General features: G+C 45.0%; 2 protein-coding genes across 3 annotated transcripts in view; one reads left to right on the forward strand and one right to left on the reverse strand.

The window, feature by feature from the left end:
• FKBP15 (FKBP prolyl isomerase family member 15) overlaps positions 1-10,159 on the reverse strand; it is a 42,049-nt gene extending 31,890 nt beyond the window's left edge. For both annotated transcript variants that reach the window (XM_056538934.1, XM_056538933.1), the window contains exons 1-4: positions 9,992-10,159; positions 2,010-2,119; positions 1,788-1,869; positions 576-645 (exon numbers count right to left, since the gene is read on the reverse strand). In XM_056538934.1, coding sequence (XP_056394909.1) covers positions 576-645; positions 1,788-1,869; positions 2,010-2,119; positions 9,992-10,041 — 312 coding nt within the window. In that variant the 5' untranslated portion in view covers positions 10,042-10,159. The remainder of the gene's footprint in view (positions 1-575; positions 646-1,787; positions 1,870-2,009; positions 2,120-9,991) is intronic.
• A 159-nt stretch (positions 10,160-10,318) lies between these two features.
• Positions 10,319-20,212, forward strand: part of SLC31A1 (solute carrier family 31 member 1) — a 36,203-nt gene continuing 26,309 nt past the window's right edge. Inside the window, exon 1 of the mRNA XM_056538904.1 lies at positions 10,319-10,477. The gene's annotated coding sequence lies outside the window, so the exon portion shown is untranslated. The remainder of the gene's footprint in view (positions 10,478-20,212) is intronic.

Consider the following 20,212-nt stretch of genomic DNA (forward strand, 5'->3'; position numbering starts at 1 on the left):
CACACACACACAACACTATACAACTCCTATATACACAACACTATACAACTCCTATATACACAACACTATACAACTCCTATATACACAACACTATACAAGACTATACAACTCCTATATACACAACACTATACAACGCCTATATACTATATATACACACACAACACTATACAACTCCTATATACACACACAACACTATACAACTCCTATATACTATATACACAACACTATACAACTCCTATATACACACACAACACTATACAACTCCTATATACTATATACACACACACACACACACCACTCCTATATACAACACTATACAACTCCTATATACACAACACTATACAACTCCTATATACACAACACTATACAACTCCTATATACACACACACACACAACACTATATAACTCCTATATACACAACACTATACAACTCCTATATACTATATATACACACATACACACAACACCTATATACACACACACACCACTATGCAACTCCTATATACTATACTGTATATACACAACATTATACAACTCCTAAATACTATATATACACACACACCTCCTATACTCACCTCCTTACTAGTGTGATTACCCAGAACAGCCGCCCCAAACTTGCCCTGCTTCATATACTGTCCATTCCCACTGTACAAGAAGAATACAGAACATTACTGAGGAAAAGTCCATCTATAATTATCAGGAATATTACAGAAAACTGATATTAATGACCTATACTCAGAATTATACTCCAGAGCTGCACTCACTATTCTGCTGGTGAGGTCACTGTGTACAAACATTACATTACTTATCCTGTACTGATCCTGAGTTGTATTATACTCCAGAGCTGCACTCACTATTCTGCTGGTGAGGTCACTGTGTACATACATTACATTACTTATCCTGTACTGATCCTGAGTTACATCCTGTATTATACTCCAGAGCTGCACTCACTATTCTGCTGGTGAGGTCGCTGTGTACATACATTACATTACTTATCCTGTACTGATCCTGAGTTATATCCTGTATTATACTCCACAGCTGTACTCACTATTCTGCTGGTGAGGTCACTGTGTACATACATTACATTACTTATCCTGTACTGATCCTGAGTTATATCCTGTATTATACTCCAGAGCTGTACTCACTATTCTGCTGGTGAGGTCACTGTGTACATACATTACATTACTTATCCTGTACTGATCCTGAGTTATATCCTGTATTATACTCCAGAGCTGTACTCACTATTCTGCTGGTGAGGTCACTGTGTACATACATTACATTACTTATCCTGTACTGATCCTGAGTTATATCCTGTATTATACTCCAGAGCTGTACTCACTATTCTGCTGGTGAGGTCACCGTGTATATACATTACATTACTTATCCTGTACTGATCCTGAATTATATCCTGTATTATACTCCAGAGCTGTACTCACTATTCTGCTGGTGAGGTCACTGTGTACATACATTACATTGCTTATCCTGTACTGATCCTGAGTTATATCCTGTATTATACTCCAGAGCTGTACTCACTATTCTGCTGGTGAGGTCACCGTGTATATACATTACATTACTTATCCTGTACTGATCCTGAATTATATCCTGTATTATACTCCAGAGCTGTACTCACTATTCTGCTGGTGAGGTCACTGTGTACATACATTACATTACTTATCCTGTACTGATCCTGAGTTATATCCTGTATTATGCTCCAGAGCTGCACTCACTATTCCCTGCATATACTGTAGGTGTACAGGCTGGACAGATGATTTGGGGTTGGCACTTACTATTTATAGGCATGCACCGCTGTGGCGTAGAGAACTGATGGGGCGGCTCCGCCGGCTCCGGGTGGTTTGGGGGATTTTGTACCTGGAAGATGAATAAAGGGCCATGAGCACAATGCGGATATTATGTTTACACCACCGCCTCCCTTCCTCAGACCCCCCGCCGCTTCACACAATCACATCAAAAGATTTAACCCCCACTGATCTGGGGTCGGTGGTCCTCACCGGCTGGCGCCGTGCCCTTCTTCGGCTGCTTCGGCGCAGTGTACTGGAAGGACTCATTTCCCTGTGCGGACACCGTCTGGTCCATCCCAAACAGAGAAGCCAGCTTTGCCCTATAAAAAAAAAATTAGGATTAAACACAGAGCTTATCCTGCTCACGGGAAAGCTGGGTGATGATGATCGATACCAAAACGCATTGCTGTATTACCAGGCATAGGTTCAGCTTACTGGGAATTCTCTAGACCACTGTTTCCCAAGCTGTGTGCCTCCAGCTGTTGCAAAACTACAACTCCCAGTATGCCCGGACAGCCAACGGCTGTCCGGGCATGCTGGGAGTTGTAGTTTTGCTACAGCTGGTTGGGAAACACTGCTCTAGAGAATCCCCTATGAGCTAAACCCATAACTAAAACATTATTTGACTTAACATTGTATTGAAACAAATAAATGTATCAGACAGGAATGCGAATGTAGCAAACCCTCAGCTGTGAAACATATCAGGTTTTTATTTTTCAATGTTTCCCAACCTTCAACTGTTGCCAAAGTACAAGACCTCTGCTTGCTGTCAGCGATTGAGAATATTCTTTACATCCAAAGGCTGAAAACCTGCAAAAGACCTAATACTTCTCCCAACTGAGGGTCTGTTACAATGTATTTTAATGGGATCTATAAAGCCAAAGCCAACGATGGTGCGCACATCCCTCCTCCTGCCCCAATAGTTTGTTACAATGTATCAACGCAAGTATAAATGTATCAGAGGATTGGATACAACTGTAACAGACCCTCAGCTGAGAAACATATCGGGATAATTTAAAACATTCGGGTGAGTGTTTTCGTCAAACTTGTGGCTCTGCCGCTAATGCAAAACTACAACTCCCATCATGCCCTGACAGAAAGGTGTCCCTGAACCTGTAGCTCTACGGCTTTCGCAGAACTACACCTCCCATCATGCCCTGAAAGAAAGGTGTCCCTGAACCTGTAGCTCTGGGGTTTTCGCAGAACTACAACTCCCATAATGCCCTGACAGAAAGGCGTCCCCGAACCTATAGCCCTGAGGCTTTCAAAGAACTACAACTCCCATAATGCCCTGACAGAAAGGTGTCTCCGAATCTCTAGCTCTGAGGCTTTCAAAGAACTACAACTCCCATAATGCTCTGACAGAAAGGTGTCTCCGAATCTGTAGCTCTGCGGCTTTCGCAGAACTACAACTCCCATCATGCCCTGACAGAAAGCTGTCCCCGAACCTGTAGCCCTGCGGCTTTCAAAGAACTACCACTCCCATCATGCCCTGACAGAAAGGCGTCCCCGAACCTGTAGCCCTGAGGCTTTCAAAGAACTACAACTCCCATCATGCCCTGACAGAAAGGTGTCCCCGAACCTGTAGCTCTGCGGCTTTCACAAAACTACAACTCCCAGCATGCCCTGACAGCCAAAGTGTCCTAAACCAGTGGACTTCCAGCAGTTGCAAAACTACAACATCCACTGAGTCCTGACAGGGCATGATGGGAGTTGTAGTTTTTTAACCAGTGTTGAGGATGTGATGCATAACATGGCGGTTTCCCTGCCGGCACTGACCCGTGTGTCTCTTGCCAGAAGTAGTCTATCCTCCTCCATGGTCGGGACACGTTCTCCTCCGGTTCTCCCTCCATGTCCAGTGATCGGTGACACTGCCGGACACGTATTCGCGGTATTTATCACCTCAGTGTAAGATTCTACCACCACTGCCCAAGACCCCAGTGCAGAGCGCCCTCCATCTCCTTCCCCGTACAGAAGGTCCGGACCCTAATTCACTAATATGGATCATCTGACATCAGGACACGGGGGCGGCCGTCACTTCCTCCATTCTCCTAATTTTACTCCACAATGACTTTACTGATGGGCAAGAGGAGCAGCACGAGCCCGGAACGGAGGAGCGACTGCAGCGTCATAAAGGGGTCAACTGGGATTGCTGCACAAGTTCAAGGGGCGTTGAGCATATAGCTATCCCAGTGTTTCCCAATCAGGGTGCCTCCAAGTGTTGCAAAACTACAACTCCCAGCATGCCTGGACAGCCAAAGGCTGTCCGGGCATGTTGGGAGTTGTAGTTTTGCAACAGCTGGAGGCATTCTGATTGGGAAACACTGGGATAGCTACATGTTCGCTCCCCCCAGCGTGTCCCCATGACTGCTCCCCCCAGCGTGTCCCCATGACTGCTCCCCCCAGCGTGTCCCCATGACTGCTCCCCCCAGCGTGTCCCCATGACTGCTCCCCCCAGCGTGTCCCCATGACTGCTCCCCCCAGCGTGTCCCCATGACTGCTCCCCCCAGCGTGTCCCCATGACTGCTCCCCCCAGCGTGTTCCCATGACTTCTCTCTGGCAGAAGCGTTCCACCATGACTGCTCCCCTCCCCCAGCGTGTCCCCATGACTGCTCCCCTCCCCCAGCGTGTCCCCATGACTGCTCCCCCCAGCGTGTCCCCATGACTGCTCCCCTCCCCCAGCGTGTCCCCATAAATTCTCCCCCCAGCGTGTCCCCATAAATTATCCCCCCCAGAGTGTCCCCATAAATTATCCCCCCCCCAGAGTGTCCCCATAAATTCTCCCCCCCCAGCGTGTCCCCATAAATTCTCCCCCCCCCAGAGTGTCCCCATAAATTCTCCCCCCCCCAGAGTGTCCCCATAAATTCTCCCCCCCCAGCGTTTCCCCATAAATTCTCCCCCCCCAGCGTTTCCCCATAAATTCTCCCCCCCCCAGCGTTTCCCCATAAATTCTCCCCCCCCCAGCGTTTCCCCATAAATTCTCCCCCCCAGCGTATCCCCATAAATTCTCCCAACCAGCGTATCCCCATAAATTCTCCCCCCCAGCGTATCCCCATAAATTCTCCCCCCCAGCGTATCCCCATAAATTCTCCCCCCCAGTGTGTCCCCATCATTGTTCCCCCCCTCCCCCCCAGCGTGTCCCCATAAATTCTCCCCCCCCAGAGTGTCCCCATAAATTCTCCCCCCCAGTGTGTCCCCATAAATTCTCCCCCCCCAGCGTGTCCCCATAAATTCTCCCCCCCCCCCCAGCGTGTCCCCGTCCCTGCTCCCATCACCTGATGCCGGATTACAAATACACACGGTTCCGTCACTGCCCTGCAGTTCTGCTTTTTGGCGCTGTGCTTATCCTGCCGCTTCCTCCTGTAACGCGATCTCTTCACATTGTACCATATATACTCGAGTATAAGCCTAGTTTTCCAGCATGATTTTTCGTGCTGAAAATGCCCCCCTCGGCTTATACTCGAGTGAACTCTCCGCCTGTCAATCCCTTCTCAGTGGTCTTCAACCTGCGGACCTCCAGATGTTGCAAAACTACAGCTCCCAGCATGCCCGGACAGCCATCGGCATGCTGGGAGTTGTAGTTTTGAAACATCTGGAGGTCCGCAGGTTGTAGACCACTGCGGCCTTCGTCATCATCCAGACCCCCCTTTAGTTTTCTACTCCCCTCGGTGGGAAGGAAGGGTGAGCTGGTCTGTGACGTCCCTGCTCATGAACGTCCCTGTGCGTCGTCGTCAAGGCAACATCACTAGTCCGGGGCCGGCCCGGAGCGGAGAAGAGGGCCCCCCCGGTGAAGATGGACAGCCTGGAATGACTAATCCTCTCCACCGGATGGTCCCTGCAGCATAGATGGCCCAGACCAGCTCACTCTTCCTTCCCACCGAGGGGAGGTGAGTAGAAAACTAAAGGGGGGTCTGGATGATGATGAAGGCCTCAGTGGTCTTCAACCTGCGGACCTCCAGAGGTTTCAAAACTACAACTCCCAGCATGCCCGGACAGCCATCGGCTGTCCGGGCATGCTGGGAGTTGTAGTTTTGCAACATCTGGAGGTCCGCAGATGTTGAAGACCACTGATGAAGGGATTAACAGGCGGTGATGATGTATATCCCACCCTAGGCTTATAGTCGAGTCAATAACTTTTCCTGGGTTTTTTGGGTTGAAATTAGGGGTCTCGGCTTATATTCGGGTCGGCTTATACTCGAGTATATACGGTATATCCAGCATTGTACGATGAGGAGAATCTTATCTCTATATGTATAGAATAAAATCTACTGTTCTCTGTTAGCAGCCATCTCAGACTGGGGGGGGGGGGGGGGGGGTCTGTAGTGTTCAAATACTAAAGAGAAGTCTGTCCCTCCTGATCCTATATGGTATTCTACGGCCTCATCTACACCTCCATTATAGAAGCCTCCTCCAGTTTTATTTCTTCCCCATATCCTGCACACTGACCATCACTAGTCCTGCAGCATCATCTGTTTTATCCCAGCACAGCTGAATGCATGTGTTTCACTACTGTAACTGGGTCATGTGATCACAAGTCTGATATACAGAAGTTATACACCTTCCCTCCAGCTCTAGCTGTATACTGCTGCTGCTATCACTATAGGATTAGAATATGTAGTAATCCCCACTCCAGGATACAGCACCAGTCACCAGATCAAGCTTGTGAAAGGCTTACTAGCCAAAACATGGCGTTTGTATATGCTCTGATGCAATACATTTTTAAGTCTGCAACTAAACCGGTGATTGTTCTGTGCTGGTTCCTCTACACTGGTAGTTATACCCTCCCCTCAAGCTCTAGCTGTATACTGCAGCTTTCTGTATGATATTAGGATATATAGTTATAACCCCCCTAGCTCTATCTGTATACTGCTGCTGCAATCTCTATGGGATCAGGATATATAGTAGTTATACACCTCTCCTCCAGCTCTATCTGTATACTGCTGCTATCTCTATGGGATCAGGATATATATTAGTTATACACCTCCCCTCCATCTCTATCTGTATACTACTGCTATCTCTATGGGATCAGGATATATAGTAGTTATACACCTCCCCTCAGCTCTATCTGTATATTGCTGCTATCTCTATGGGATCAGGATACAATATAGTAGTTATACACCTCCCCTCAGCTCTATCTGTATACTGCTGCTATCTCTATGGGATCAGGATACAATATAGTAGTTATACACCTCCCCATAGCTCTATCTGTATACTGCTGCTATCTCTATGGGATCAGGATACAATATAGTAGCTATACACCTTCCCTCCAGCTCTATCTGTATACTGCTGCTATCTCTATGGGATCAGGATACAATATAGTAGCTATACACCTTCCCTCCAGCTCTATCTCTATGGGATCAGGATACAATATAGTAGTTATACACCCTTCCCTGAGTTCACACTTGGCATCTCTGTCAAGTAATTTTTTCCGTTTTTGCCATGATTTTCCCCAAAGCAGATGTATGCTAAGGGCAGCATGGTGGCTCAGTGGTTAGCACTGCTGCCTTGCAGTGCTGGGGCCTTGGGTTCAAATCCCACCAAGGGCAACAATAAATAAAGCATTATTATTATTATTATAATAACGTCAGCAGAGAGAACTGTGGTCGTGAGGTCATCAGAGAGCATTCCAAAAAGAAAAGAATTTCCTCTGTAGTATTCAGCAGCTAATAAGTACAGGAAGGATTAAGATTTTTTTAATTGAAGTAATTTACAAATATGTTCAACTTTCTGCCACCAGTTGATTTAAAAGAAAAAAGTTTTCCACCGGAGTACCCCTTTAAGTCCTTTATATAAGATTGAAGGGATGTTACTGTTCTAGGGAGATTACCCCTATATAGCTGGTGAAGAAGCTTCATCTGAAATGTGAATGGGGCCTGTGTGGAGAATTATGTAATAGATTGGCACCGCATCAACATAGGATTATAATCCTCCTTGTACTGCCAAAGGGCACCTGATGCCAGCGATTATTAATGCACCAACTAAAAGGCTCTGCAAAACTACAACTCCCAGCATGCCCGGACAGCCTTCGGCTGTCCGGGCATGCTGGGAGTTGTGGTTTTGCAACATCTAGAGGTCCACAGTTTGGGGACTTCTGTTCTATACTAAATCCAAATGTTGGTAAACCCCCCCTTAAAGCTTTTGCGGTTAAAGGGGTACTCCGGTGAAAAACTTTTTTCTTTTAAATCAACTGGTGACAGAAAGTTAAACAGATTTGTAAATGACTTCTATTAAAAAATCTTAATCCTTCCTGTACTTATTAGCTGATGAATACTACAGAGGAAATTCTTTTCTTTTTGGAATTCTCTGTGATGACATCACGAGCACAGTGCGCTTTGCTGACGTCATTATAATAATAATAATGCTTTATTTAATGTTGTCCTTAGTGGGATTTGAACCCAAGGCCCCAGCACTGCAAGGCAGCAGCGCTAACCACTGAGCCACCATGCTGCCCTTAGCATACATCTGCTCTGCACGGTGGCTAAAATGGACAGAAATGTCAGCAGAGAGCACTGTGTTCGTGATGTCATCTGTGTTCCAAAAAGAAAGGAATTTCCTCTGTAGCATTCAGCAGCTAATAAGTACTGGAAGGATTAAGATTTTTTTTTTTTTATAGAAGTAATTTACAAATATGTTTAACTTTCTGGCACCAGTTGATTTAAAAGAAAAAAGGTTTTCACCGGAGTACCCCTTTAATATTGCTGGCAGCTGTAGTCTGAAAAGCAAGAAACTGCAAACCGATAACCTCCTATTCACTGACGGCAAGCAGAGATCTCGAAAAAAAGGTGAAGACTTTAAAGGGGTTATCCAGGAAAAAACTTTTTTTTATCTATAAACTGGCTCCAGAAAGTTAAAGAGATTTGTAAATTACTTCTATTAAAAAAAATCTTAATCCTTTCAGTACTTATGAGCTTCTGAAGTTAAGGTTGTTCTTTTCTGTCTAATTGCTCTCTGATGACACTTGTCTCGGGAACTGCCCAGTTTAGAAGAGGTTTGCTATGGGGGATTTGCTTCTAAACTGGGCGGTTCCTGAGACAGGTCATCAGAGAGCACTTATACAGAAAAGAACAACCTTAACTTCAGAAGCTCATAAGTACTGAAAGGATTAAGATTTTTTAATAGAAGTAATTTACAAATCTGTTTAACTTTCTGGAGCCAGTTGATATATAAAAAAAACTTTTTTCCTGGATAACCCCTTTAATGAACAAAGTGTATCGAGAAGTTGTAATACTGGTAGTTAGGCATGACCCCCTAGACCAGTGATCTTCAACCTGTGGACCTCCAGATGCTGCAAAACTACAACCCCAGCATGCTGGGAGTTGTAGTTTTGTAACATCTGGAGGTCCACAGGTTGAAGACCACTGCCCTAGACCCTTTGGCGTGACCTCAGACCTTGGGCCATGATCTTACACCTGCGGCATGACCAAAGACGACGTGGTGTAACCCAAGGCCCTGCTGCGTGAATTCAGACCAAGTGGTGTGACCCCTGACCCTGTGACATGACGCAAGAGGACGTGGTGTGACCCCCTAACCCTGCGGCGTGAATTTGGACCATGTGGTGTGACCCCTGACCCTGCGGCATGACACAAGACAACGTGGTGTAACCCAAGGCCCTGCTGCGTGAATCCAGACCACGTGGTGTGACCCGAGCCTGTGGCATGACGCAAGACGATGTGGTGCGACCCCTGAACCTGCGGCGTGAATCCGGACCATGTGGTGTGACCCGACCCTGCGGCATGATGAAGTGGTGTAACCCAAGGCCCTGCTGCAAGACCCCTGGCCCTGCGGCGTGAATTCTAACCACATGGTGTGACCCCTGACCCTGAAGCACGACCCTAGACCACATAGTGTGACCCTAGACCACATGGCATGACCCAAAACCAAATGTCTGGGGGAGACGTGACCACCGACCTTGCGGCGTCACCTGATCATGTGGCGTCACACCGAAAGTTTTATTCCAATGGAAACTAACAGGACACAGGAAGTCGCATGGTGCAGCCAATCACTAGCTGCTGTGGAACTACAAGTCTCAGCATTCCCAGCCAGACGCACAATGCTGGTAGTTATAGTCCCACAGCAGTCAGGCCTGGTTCATCATCTCTTACTGACAGACATGATTTACTATAATCTTTTACTACATGTCAGTAAATTTCTTGACACTCTGTGGGGCCCCAACTTTCTCAGGGGCCACTTACCCTCCAGAAGGGGACAAAAAGTCCGCATCTTCCTCGTCCAGCCCGAACATCCTACCGTGAAGACCGGGAACAACCCCACCGGCAGCCTGCTGCCTCTTCCGGGCTGCCTGACAGTCACGGGGCAGTCAGCTGACTCCTTCCGCACCCCCCTTGTGTATGTTTTTTTTTTTTTCACCACTGCCGTAAAGCAATGGCAGGGAACTGGTGGCAAAACATATCACGTGGCAGCCGTCCGTAGAGGTGGAACGCGGCTCAGGCAGCTTCCGCGCGCGTCACGCCTCGCTGTGGTTTAACCAATCGTACGAGGTGATCGGGAGAAAAGGGGCGTGGCTGGGCCGGTAACTTCATTGATGGGAATATGGCAAGCCCCGCCCGGGTGTGGCGTCAGTGGGCGGGGTCTTCTCGGCGGATGTCTCGGTGGCTCTGACTGGTGTCTGTGGAGCTCGGAGGTGACAGCGGTCAGAGAGCGGAGGAGACGGCGGACAGGTGAGGGAGCAGCGGCTCCGGGATGGAGGGTCAGAGGGGGTGGATAGTTGTGAGGAGTTTTGTGTAGGGCGGAGTTCACACTCATGCTCAGTGTGTGCGGTCAGATGGGTCACATGATATTAGGGGGTCACAGCTCCCTGCGGCCCTATATGAGGACCCTTGTGCAAGTTTTTGGAGCTGAGGGTAACTTTTTATTTTTACTTATGTCCTCCCCCCCTCCCCCTCCTTTTTGAGTTGACATCTTTGGGGGGAGGGGAGGGGGGGGGGGGGTCGTTGTTCTGGCTGTCTAATATATCTGCTGGGTGTTGTAGTTCCCAGTAAATAAATATCTTTAAAAAAAAAAAAAAAAAACTTGGGGGACCCCTATATGTTGGACAGATTTCCGTCCATTAGCATAAAATATAAAGTAATTTTCTCAGTATATTGCAGTATTCTCCAATGGTGGCATAACTACAACTCCCATCATGCACTGACAGCCAAAATATTCCCTAGACCAGTGGTCTTCAACCTGCGGACCTCCAGGTGTTGCAAAACTACAACTCCCAGCATGCCCGGACAGCCGTTGGCTGTCCGGGCATGCTGGGAGTTGTAGTTTTGCAACATCTGGAGGTCCGCAGGTTGAAGACCACTGCCCTAGACTTTTGAAGAACTACAACTTTCCAGCATGCCCTGGCACCTAATGGGGTTTACAACCTATTGCAAAACGACAACTCTCATCATGCCCTAATAGCCAGAATATTCCCCAGTCAAGTGTTTCCCAACCGGGGTGCCTCCAGCTGTTGCAAAACTACAACTCCCTGCATGCCCGGACAGCTGAAGGCACCCTGGTTTGGAAACACATCACTAGCCTGTTGCTGAACTGCTACTCCCATCATGCTCAAAGAGTTTTATAACATATTACAATACTGCAACTCCCATCATGCACTGACAGTCAAAATATTCCCTAGCCCAGTGTTTCCCAACCATGGTGCCTCCAGCTGTTGCAAAACTACAACTCCTAACATGCCCAGCAGCCATAGGATTCTCCAACCTATTGCAGAAATACAACTCCCAGCGTGCCTGGACAGCTGAAGGCACCCTGGTTAGGAAAAACTGCACTAGCCTGTTGCTCAACTGCTACTCCCATCATGCTCAAAGGGTTTTACAACATATTGCAATACTGCAACTCCCATCATGCTCAAAGGAGTTTACAACATATTACAATACTGCAACTCCCATCATGCACCGACAGCCAAAAATATTCCCTAGCCCAGTGTTCCCCAAGCAGAGTGCCTCCAGCTGTTGCAAAACTACAACTCCTAGTATGCCCGGCAGCCATAGGATTCACCAACCTGTTGCAGAACTACAACTCCCAGCGTGCCCTGACAGACTAAGGATTTCCCAAAATGTTTCAGAACTACAACTCCCAGCTTGCCTGGACAGTCAAGGGATTCTCTAACGCGTTGCAAAACTACAACTCCCATTATGTCCGGACAGCCGTGTAGAAGTTTTGTAAACAGCAGGAGAGCAACAGGTTGTGGGGAACCCTTTGGATGTAAGTGCATGATGGGAATTGTAGTTTTTGCTACAGTAAGTCGCAGGTAGGAGAACCTTTTGACTGTCATTGCATCATGGGGGTTGTAGTTGTTCAGCTGTGGACTCTGCCCTGATGTGTAACCGATCTGTTTGTTTGGATACATAGTAACAAACTGGATATAACTGTAACAAACCCTCAGCTCTGAGAAGTTTAGGTCTTTACTGTCTTTTTTTTTTATTTTTTATTTTTTTGGGGGGTGGGGAGGGGATATATTAACCCCTTAAGGACTCAGGGTTTTTCCGTTTTTGCACTTTCGTTTTTTCCTCCTTACCTTTTAAAAATCATAACCCTTTCAATTTTCCACCTAAAAATCCATATTATGGCTTATTTTTTGCGTCGCCAATTCTACTTTTCAGTGACATTAGTCATTTTACCCAAAAATGCACGGCGAAACGGAAAAAAAAATCATTGTGCGACAAAATCGAAAAAAAAACGCCATTTTGTAACTTTTGGGGGCTTTCGTTTCTACGCAGTGCATATTTCGGTAAAAATTACACCTTATCATTATTCTGTAGGTCCATACGGTTAAAATGATCCCCGACTTATATAGGTTTGATTTTGTCGCACTTCTGGAAAAAATCATAACTACATGCAGGAAAATTTATACTTTTAAAAATGTCATCTTCTGACCCCTATAACTTTTTTATTTTTCCACGTATGGGGCGGTATGAGGGCTCATTTTTTGCGCCGTGATCTGAAGTTTTTATCAGTATGATTTTTGTTTTGATCGGACTTTTTGATCACTTTTTATTCATTTTTTAATGATATAAAAAGTGACCAAAATACGCTTTTTTGGACTTTGGAATTTTTTTGCGCGTACGCCATTGACTGTACGGCTTAATTAATGATATATTTTTATAGTTCGGACATTTACGCACGCGGCGATACCACATATGTTTATTTTTTATTTTTTTTACACTGTTTTATTTTTTTTATGGGAAAAGGGGGGTGATTCAAACTTTTATTAGGGAAGGGGTTAAATGACCTTTATTAACACTTTTTTTTTACATTTTTTTTGCAGTGTTATAGGTCCCATAGGGACCTATAACACTGCACACACTGATCTCTAATGCTGATCACTGGCGTGCATTAACACGCCTGTGATCAGCATTATCGGCGCTTGACTGCTCCTGCCTGGATCTCAGGCACGGAGCAGTCATTCGTCGATCGGACACCGGGGAGGCAGGTAAGAGCCCTCCCGGTGTCCGATCAGCTGTTCGGGACGCCGCGATTTCACCGCGGCGGTCCCGAACAGCCCGACTGAGCAGCCGGGTCACTTTCACTTTAGAAGCGGCGGTCAGCTTTGACCGCCGCTTCTAAAGGGTTAATACCGCACATCGCCGCGATCGGCGATGTGTGGTATTAGCCGCGGGTCCCGGCCGTTGATTAGCGCCGGGACCGACGCGATATGATGCGGGATCGCGGCGCGATCCCGCTTCATATCGCGGGAGCCGGCGCAGGACGTAAATATACGTCCTGCGTCGTTAAGGGGTTAAAGGGGTACTCCGGTGGAAAACTTTTTTTTTTTTTTATCTATTGGTGCCAGAAAGTTGAACAGATTTGTAAATTACTTCTATTAAAAAATCTTAATCCTTCCAGTACTTATTAGCTGCTGAATACTACAGAGGAAATTATTTTCTTTTTGGAACACAGAGCTCTCTGCTGACATCACGAGCACAGTGCTCTCTGCTGACATCTCTGTCCATTTTAGGAACTGTCCAGAGCAGCATATGTTTGCTATGGGGATTTTCTCCTACTCTGCACAGTTCTTAAAATGGACAGAGATGTCAGCAGAGAGCACTGTGCTTGTGATGTCAGCAGAGAGCTCTGTGTTCCAAAAAGAAAAGAATTTCCTCTGTAGTATTCAGCAGCTAATAAGTACTGGAAGGATTAAACATTTTTAATAGAAGTAATTTACAAATCTGTTTAACTTTCTGGCACCAGTTGATTTAAAAAAAAAAAAAAAAAAAAAAAAAAAGCTTATCACTGGAGTACCCCTTTAAGTTTTTGCTCTGGCTTGGAGTCCAGTGGGCGGAGTCAATGAGTGATTGACAGCCCAACAGTACTGGAGGTTTTGGTTCACAACACGCTCTGGCTTTCTTCTCGTGCGTCTTGTAATTTACATTTCTTTTAAATGTCGCCAATTGTCGCCTCATGAATGTGATGGAGGAAACCAAAGGGGGAACATTGTCTAGAGATCCCACACCGCTGCCGCCCGTTGGGTTTTTGGCACAGTGTGTTTTTGTGTGACAATATGGCTGCCTGCCAGAGCTTGTGGTACAGGTCATCTGATTTAGATATCGCTGTGGATTATTATTATTATATTTATATTATTATTATATTATAATGTATTATGACCTGTAATAAAATATGTCTGGAGATAAACGTGGAGCGACCCCGGGGGCAGATCAAGGTCTATGGGGGCCCCTGTGCCCAAATATGAGGAGCAGCAATATCTTTTATTTGGTGAAAGTGGAATGTAATAGTGCCACCCATTGTCAGTGTAATAATGCTATACAGCACATGTATAACAATGTTGTATGGTGCATGTGTAATGGTGCCACATGGTGCATGAGTAATAGTGCCGTACAGTGCGTGTATAATAGTGCCATCTGTAGTGAGTAATAGTGCCATACAGTGCGTGAATAATAGTGCTGTACAGTGCGTGTATAATAGTGCCATCTGGTGTGTGAGTAATAGTGCTATACAGTGCGTGTATAATAGTGCCACATGGTGCGTGAGTAATAGTGCCGTACAGTGCGTGTATAATAGTGCCATCTGGTGCGTGAGTAATAGTGCCGTACAGTGCGTGTATAATAGTGCCATCTGGTGTGTGAGTAATAGTGCTATACAGTGCGTGTATAATAGTGCTATACAGTGGGTGTATAATAGCGCTATCTGGTGTATAATAGTGCCATCTGATGTGTAATAGTGCTATACAGTGCGTGTATAATAGTGCCATCTGATGTGTAATAGTGCTATACAGTGCGTGTATAATAGTGCCATCTGATGTGTAATAGTGCTATACAGTGCGTGTATAATAGTGCCATCTGATGTGTAATAGTGCTATACAGTGCGTGTATAATAGTGCCATCTGATGTGTAATAGTGCTATACAGTGCGTGTATAATAGTGCCATCTGATGTGTAATAGTGCTATACAGTGCGTGTATAATAGTGCCATCTGATGTGTAATAGTGCTATACAGTGCGTGTATAATAGTGCCATCTGATGTGTAATAGTGCTATACAGTGCGTGTATAATAGTGCCATCTGATGTGTAATAGTGCTATACAGTGCGTGTATAATAGTGCCATCTGATGTGTAATAGTGCTATACAGTGCGTGTATAATAGTGCCATCTGATGTGTAATAGTGCTATACAGTGCGTGTATAATAGTGCCATCTGGTGTGTAATAGTGCTATACAGTGCGTGTATAATAGTGCCATCTGGTGTGTAATAGTGCTATACAGTGCGTGTATAATTGTGCCATCTGGTGTGTAATAGTGCTATACAGTGCGTGTATAATAGTGCCATCTGGTGTGTAATAGTGCTATACAGTGCGTGTATAATAGTGCCATCTGGTGTGTAATAGTGCTATACAGTGCGTGTATAATAGTGCCATCTGATGTGTAATAGTGCTATACAGTGCGTGTATAATAGTGCCATCTGATGTGTAATAGTGCTATACAGTGCGTGTATAATAGTGCCATCTGATGTGTAATAGTGCTATACAGTGCGTGTATAATAGTGCCATCTGTGTAATAGTGCTATACAGTGCGTGTATAATAGTGCCATCTGATGTGTAATAGTGCTATACAGTGCGTGTATAATAGTGCCATCTGATGTGTAATAGTGCTATACAGTGCGTGTATAATAGTGCCATCTGATGTGTAATAGTGCTATACAGTGCGTGTATAATAGTGCCATCTGATGTGTAATAGTGCTATACAGTGCGTGTATAATAGTGCCATCTGATGTGTAATAGTGCTATACAGTGCGTGTATAATAGTGCCATCTGATGTGTAATAGTGCTATACAGTGCGTGTATAATAGTGCCATCTGATGTGTAATAGTGCTATACAGTGCGTGTATAATTGTGCCATCTGATGTGTAATAGTGCTATACAGTGCGTGTATAATTGTGCCATCTGATGTGTAATAGTGCTATACAGTGCGTGTATAATAGTGCTATACAGTGCGTGTATAATAGTGCTATACAGTGCATGTATAATAGCGCTATCTGGTGTATAATAGTGCCATCTGGTGTGTAATAGTGCTATACAGTGCGTGTATAATAGCGCTATCTGGTGCGTGATGAATAGTGGAGTCCAGTGTGTGAGTAATAGTGCCATAAGTCCTCAAATAGAAAAGTTCCAAAATCCAGCTCCCCCAAAAAATTGTGATTAAAATTCCAAAAATGTATTGATCCTGATTAAAAATGAAATCCAAAAAATGGGGTGGTTAAAAGCATAGTAGAAACGCTGACGCATTTCGCACCATATGGTTCTTAGTCATGGCCATGACTAAGAACAATATGGTTTGAAAACGCATCAGTGTTTCTGCTATGCTTTTAACCACCCCATTTTTTGGATTTCATTTTTAATCATGATCAATATATTTTTGGAATTTTAATCACAATTTTTTGGGAGCTGGATTTAGCACTTTTCTATTTGAGGACATGTTCACACCAAGTTTGCGGCTTGGATACCTGTTCTGTGCTTCCAGGAATGCTTGAAGTTCTTCCAAATCAAGGATATCTACAGGTGGTGAGCTGTTGTTTTTCCATATACAGTGTTCCCTCAATATTAATTGGTTCCAGGACGACCATTGTATGTTGAAACCAGAATTCTATGGAAACCTGGTAATTGGTTCTGAAGCCTCCAAAATATCATCCAAAAATAGGAAAAAGTGAGAATTAAATAAAAATAAGTTGATAACTAATATAGATAAAGCAAATCCTTACATATAAAAGTAAGAAAGATCTGCTGGGAGCTGTAAATCACTGTCTATGTCAGTGTTTTCCAACCAGGGTGCCTCCAGCTGTTGCAAAACTACAACTCCCAGCATGTTGGGGGCACCCTGCTTGGGGAAACACTGGTCTATGTAGAGGACAGGAGCTTCTTCACTGTCATGCAATGTCCTAAAAAAGTAACATGGAGTCGCCCTCACCTGGTGTCCAAAGGAGCAGCTAACCCTGGTACAGGTAAAGAGTACAGAACATGTAATACCTCCCTGTACTGTAGAGGGCGCTACCAGACACCAGTCAGTGCATACACTTCAGTAATACAGGTAAAGGAGTACAGAACATGTAATACCTCCCTGTACTGTAGGGGGCGCTACCAGACACCAGTCAGTGCATACACTTCAGTAATACAGATGTTTTACCAGTAAATTGACCATTCTGATTGGTAGGTTCTTCCGGCTATTGGCATGTTGCACAGATCTGTATTGTCCGTAGCATTGTATGTTGAATCTGGTTTCAACTTACAATGGTCCAGAAAAGACCATTGTATGTTGAAACTATTGTATGTTGAGGCCATTGTAGGTTGAGGGATCACTGTATTGACCTAGTGCCATACAGTGCATGTATTATAGTGGGGTGTGCAGTACAGTGTGTTGGTAATAGTGGCATTCGGTGTGTGAGTAATAGTGCCACACAGTATATCAGTAATAGTGCCATACAGTGCGTGTGTAATAGTGGGCGGAGGTACGGTACGTTGGTAATAGATCCATCCGGTTTGTAAGTAATAGTGCTGTACAGTGTGTCTGTAATAGTGGGGTACAGTGCGTGTTATAGTACCACATGGTGCATGTTATAGCAGCGTCCGGTGCGCATGGGATAGTGGGGTCTGGTGCGTGTGTAATAGTGGCATCTGGTGCCTAATATGTGTAGTTCCTTATAGGGTATATGTAGCAGTGCCAGTAGAGATAAATACTGTGCCATATAGTGCCTGGGTAATACTACAATACAATGGTTACATGTGAAGTCGTAGGGAACACAGGATTGCGGCAATAGTTGTAACAACGGTGTTAAATAGTGCTCATGTAATTCTGCTATACACTGCCCATCTATCTTGTGTCATATAGAGAATACTAATCAGTATAATTAGAAATAAATATGGTCTCATATAGTGCTTGTGTAATACTGCAGTACTGTGTGGATATTCTGTATATTGTGTTATGTAGGGAATAAAAAAAAGTTATAATGGTAGTAAAAATGGTGCCATATAGTGGTTATGTAATGCTGCTGTTGAATACCTATATGCCTAGTGTCATATGAGAGCACATAATGGTATCAGTAGTAGTTAAAAAAAAAAAAAAAAAAAAAAAAAAAATGGCGCCATATAGTGCTTATATACTACTGCAATTTTCATAAGGAACATGTATGCTATCAGTAGTAATTAAAATGTCGCCATATAGTGTCTATTACAGAGCCTATATACCTACTGTCTCATAGGGAACACAAAACAGTGGCAATACTAGTAGTAAAAATGGCGCCAAATGGTGCTACCTAATGCTGCCATACATTACTTCTAGGCAATGCTGTGCAGTAGGGCCATTGCTAGTTATAATAACCACATACTGCTGCTATGTAATGCTGTCATATAGTGCTCATATGTCTAGTATTGTATAGGGCAGTGGTCTTCAACCTGCGGACCTCCAGATGTTGCAAAACTACAACTCCCAGCATGCCCGGACAGCCGTCGGCTGTCCGGGCATGCTGGGAGTTGTAGTTTTGCAACATCTGGAGGTCCGCAGGTTGAAGACCACTGGTATAGGGAGCACCAAACAGTAGTAGTAATGGCTCCATATAGTGACAAAAGATTGTACCAGGCTGTATTGCCAATTCTGGTAATTATACCCACATATAGTACCCATGTAGTACTGTCATACAGTGCCTGTGTATATAATGGTGTATTATGCACGTTGGCTGTGCGGGCATGCTGGGTGTTGTAGTTTTGCAACCAATGGCTAACACTGGTATAAATAGACCCCTGGGCAGTTACCATATTTGTCCTATGCCCCCCGAGCAGTCTATGGGAGCCCCCCAGGGTGATTGATAGGTGACTCAAGGTCAGGACTTACGGTGAAAATGCTGATTAACCCTATGGGGGCCACACAATATGTGACGGTACAGTAGATTGTTCTGTATATTGTCCTGGATACATTGTATCACTCTGTGACCCTGTGTTTACTGACATAATGTATCCACATAAGAGATACATCAGGTGTTTACATAACACAATGGTCTCAATGCAGATGGCTGAATCGCCTGCTGTGCCCTCTGTTTGCCAGTGTGTATGCCACATGAGCCGTCACTAACTGGATATGATGGGCGCCCGGCACTACTCCTGGTCCTATACAGTCAATATATAGATCCCGATGCAAATGTCCATAATTCACCATCTCACCATTTGTAGATCAAAGCTGTGGAGTTATCTGCCTAGGCCAGTGTTTTCCCAACCAGGGGGCCTCCAGCTGTTTCCTTTGGTCGTCTGGGCATGCTGGGTGTTGTAGTTTTGCACCCTTGTTGGGGAAAAACTGGCCTAGACCTTGGCAGTTCATTCCCATGTTAGGTAGAAGCCCCCAGTAGGTAGGGAATCCTCCCGTTTCAGGTAGAGGTTCCCAAAATGTAGGTAATTAGGGAATCCCCCTTTTAGGTTAAAGGGGTACTCTGGTGGGGAAAAAAAAATGTTCCCAATCAACTGATGCCAGAAAGTTATAAATGCTTGTAAATGACTTCTATTTAATCTTAATCCTTCTAGTACTTATCAGCTGCTGTATGCTCCACAGGAAGTTGTGTAGTTCTTTCCAGACTGACCACAGTGCTCTCTGCTGACACGTCCGTCCGTGTCAGGAACTGTCCGGAGCAGGAGAGCAGTTCCTGACACGGACAGAGGTGTCGGAATAGAGCACTGTGGTCAGTCAGAAAATAACTATACAACTTCCTGTGGAGCATACAGCAGCTGATAAGTCCTGGAAGGAGTAGGATTAAATAGAAGTAATTTACAAATCTGTTAAACTTTTTGGCACCAGTGGATTTAAAAAAAATTGTTTTCCGTCGGAGTACCCCTTTAAGGCCAGCAGTAGAACCCTCACCCCTTTTTAGGTAGAAGCCCCCAGTAGGTAAGAAATCCCTCCTGTTACATCAATGCTCCA

Source organism: Hyla sarda, chromosome 9 (genome assembly GCF_029499605.1).
Source record: "Hyla sarda isolate aHylSar1 chromosome 9, aHylSar1.hap1, whole genome shotgun sequence".
Classification (NCBI taxonomy): domain Eukaryota; kingdom Metazoa; phylum Chordata; class Amphibia; order Anura; family Hylidae; genus Hyla; species Hyla sarda.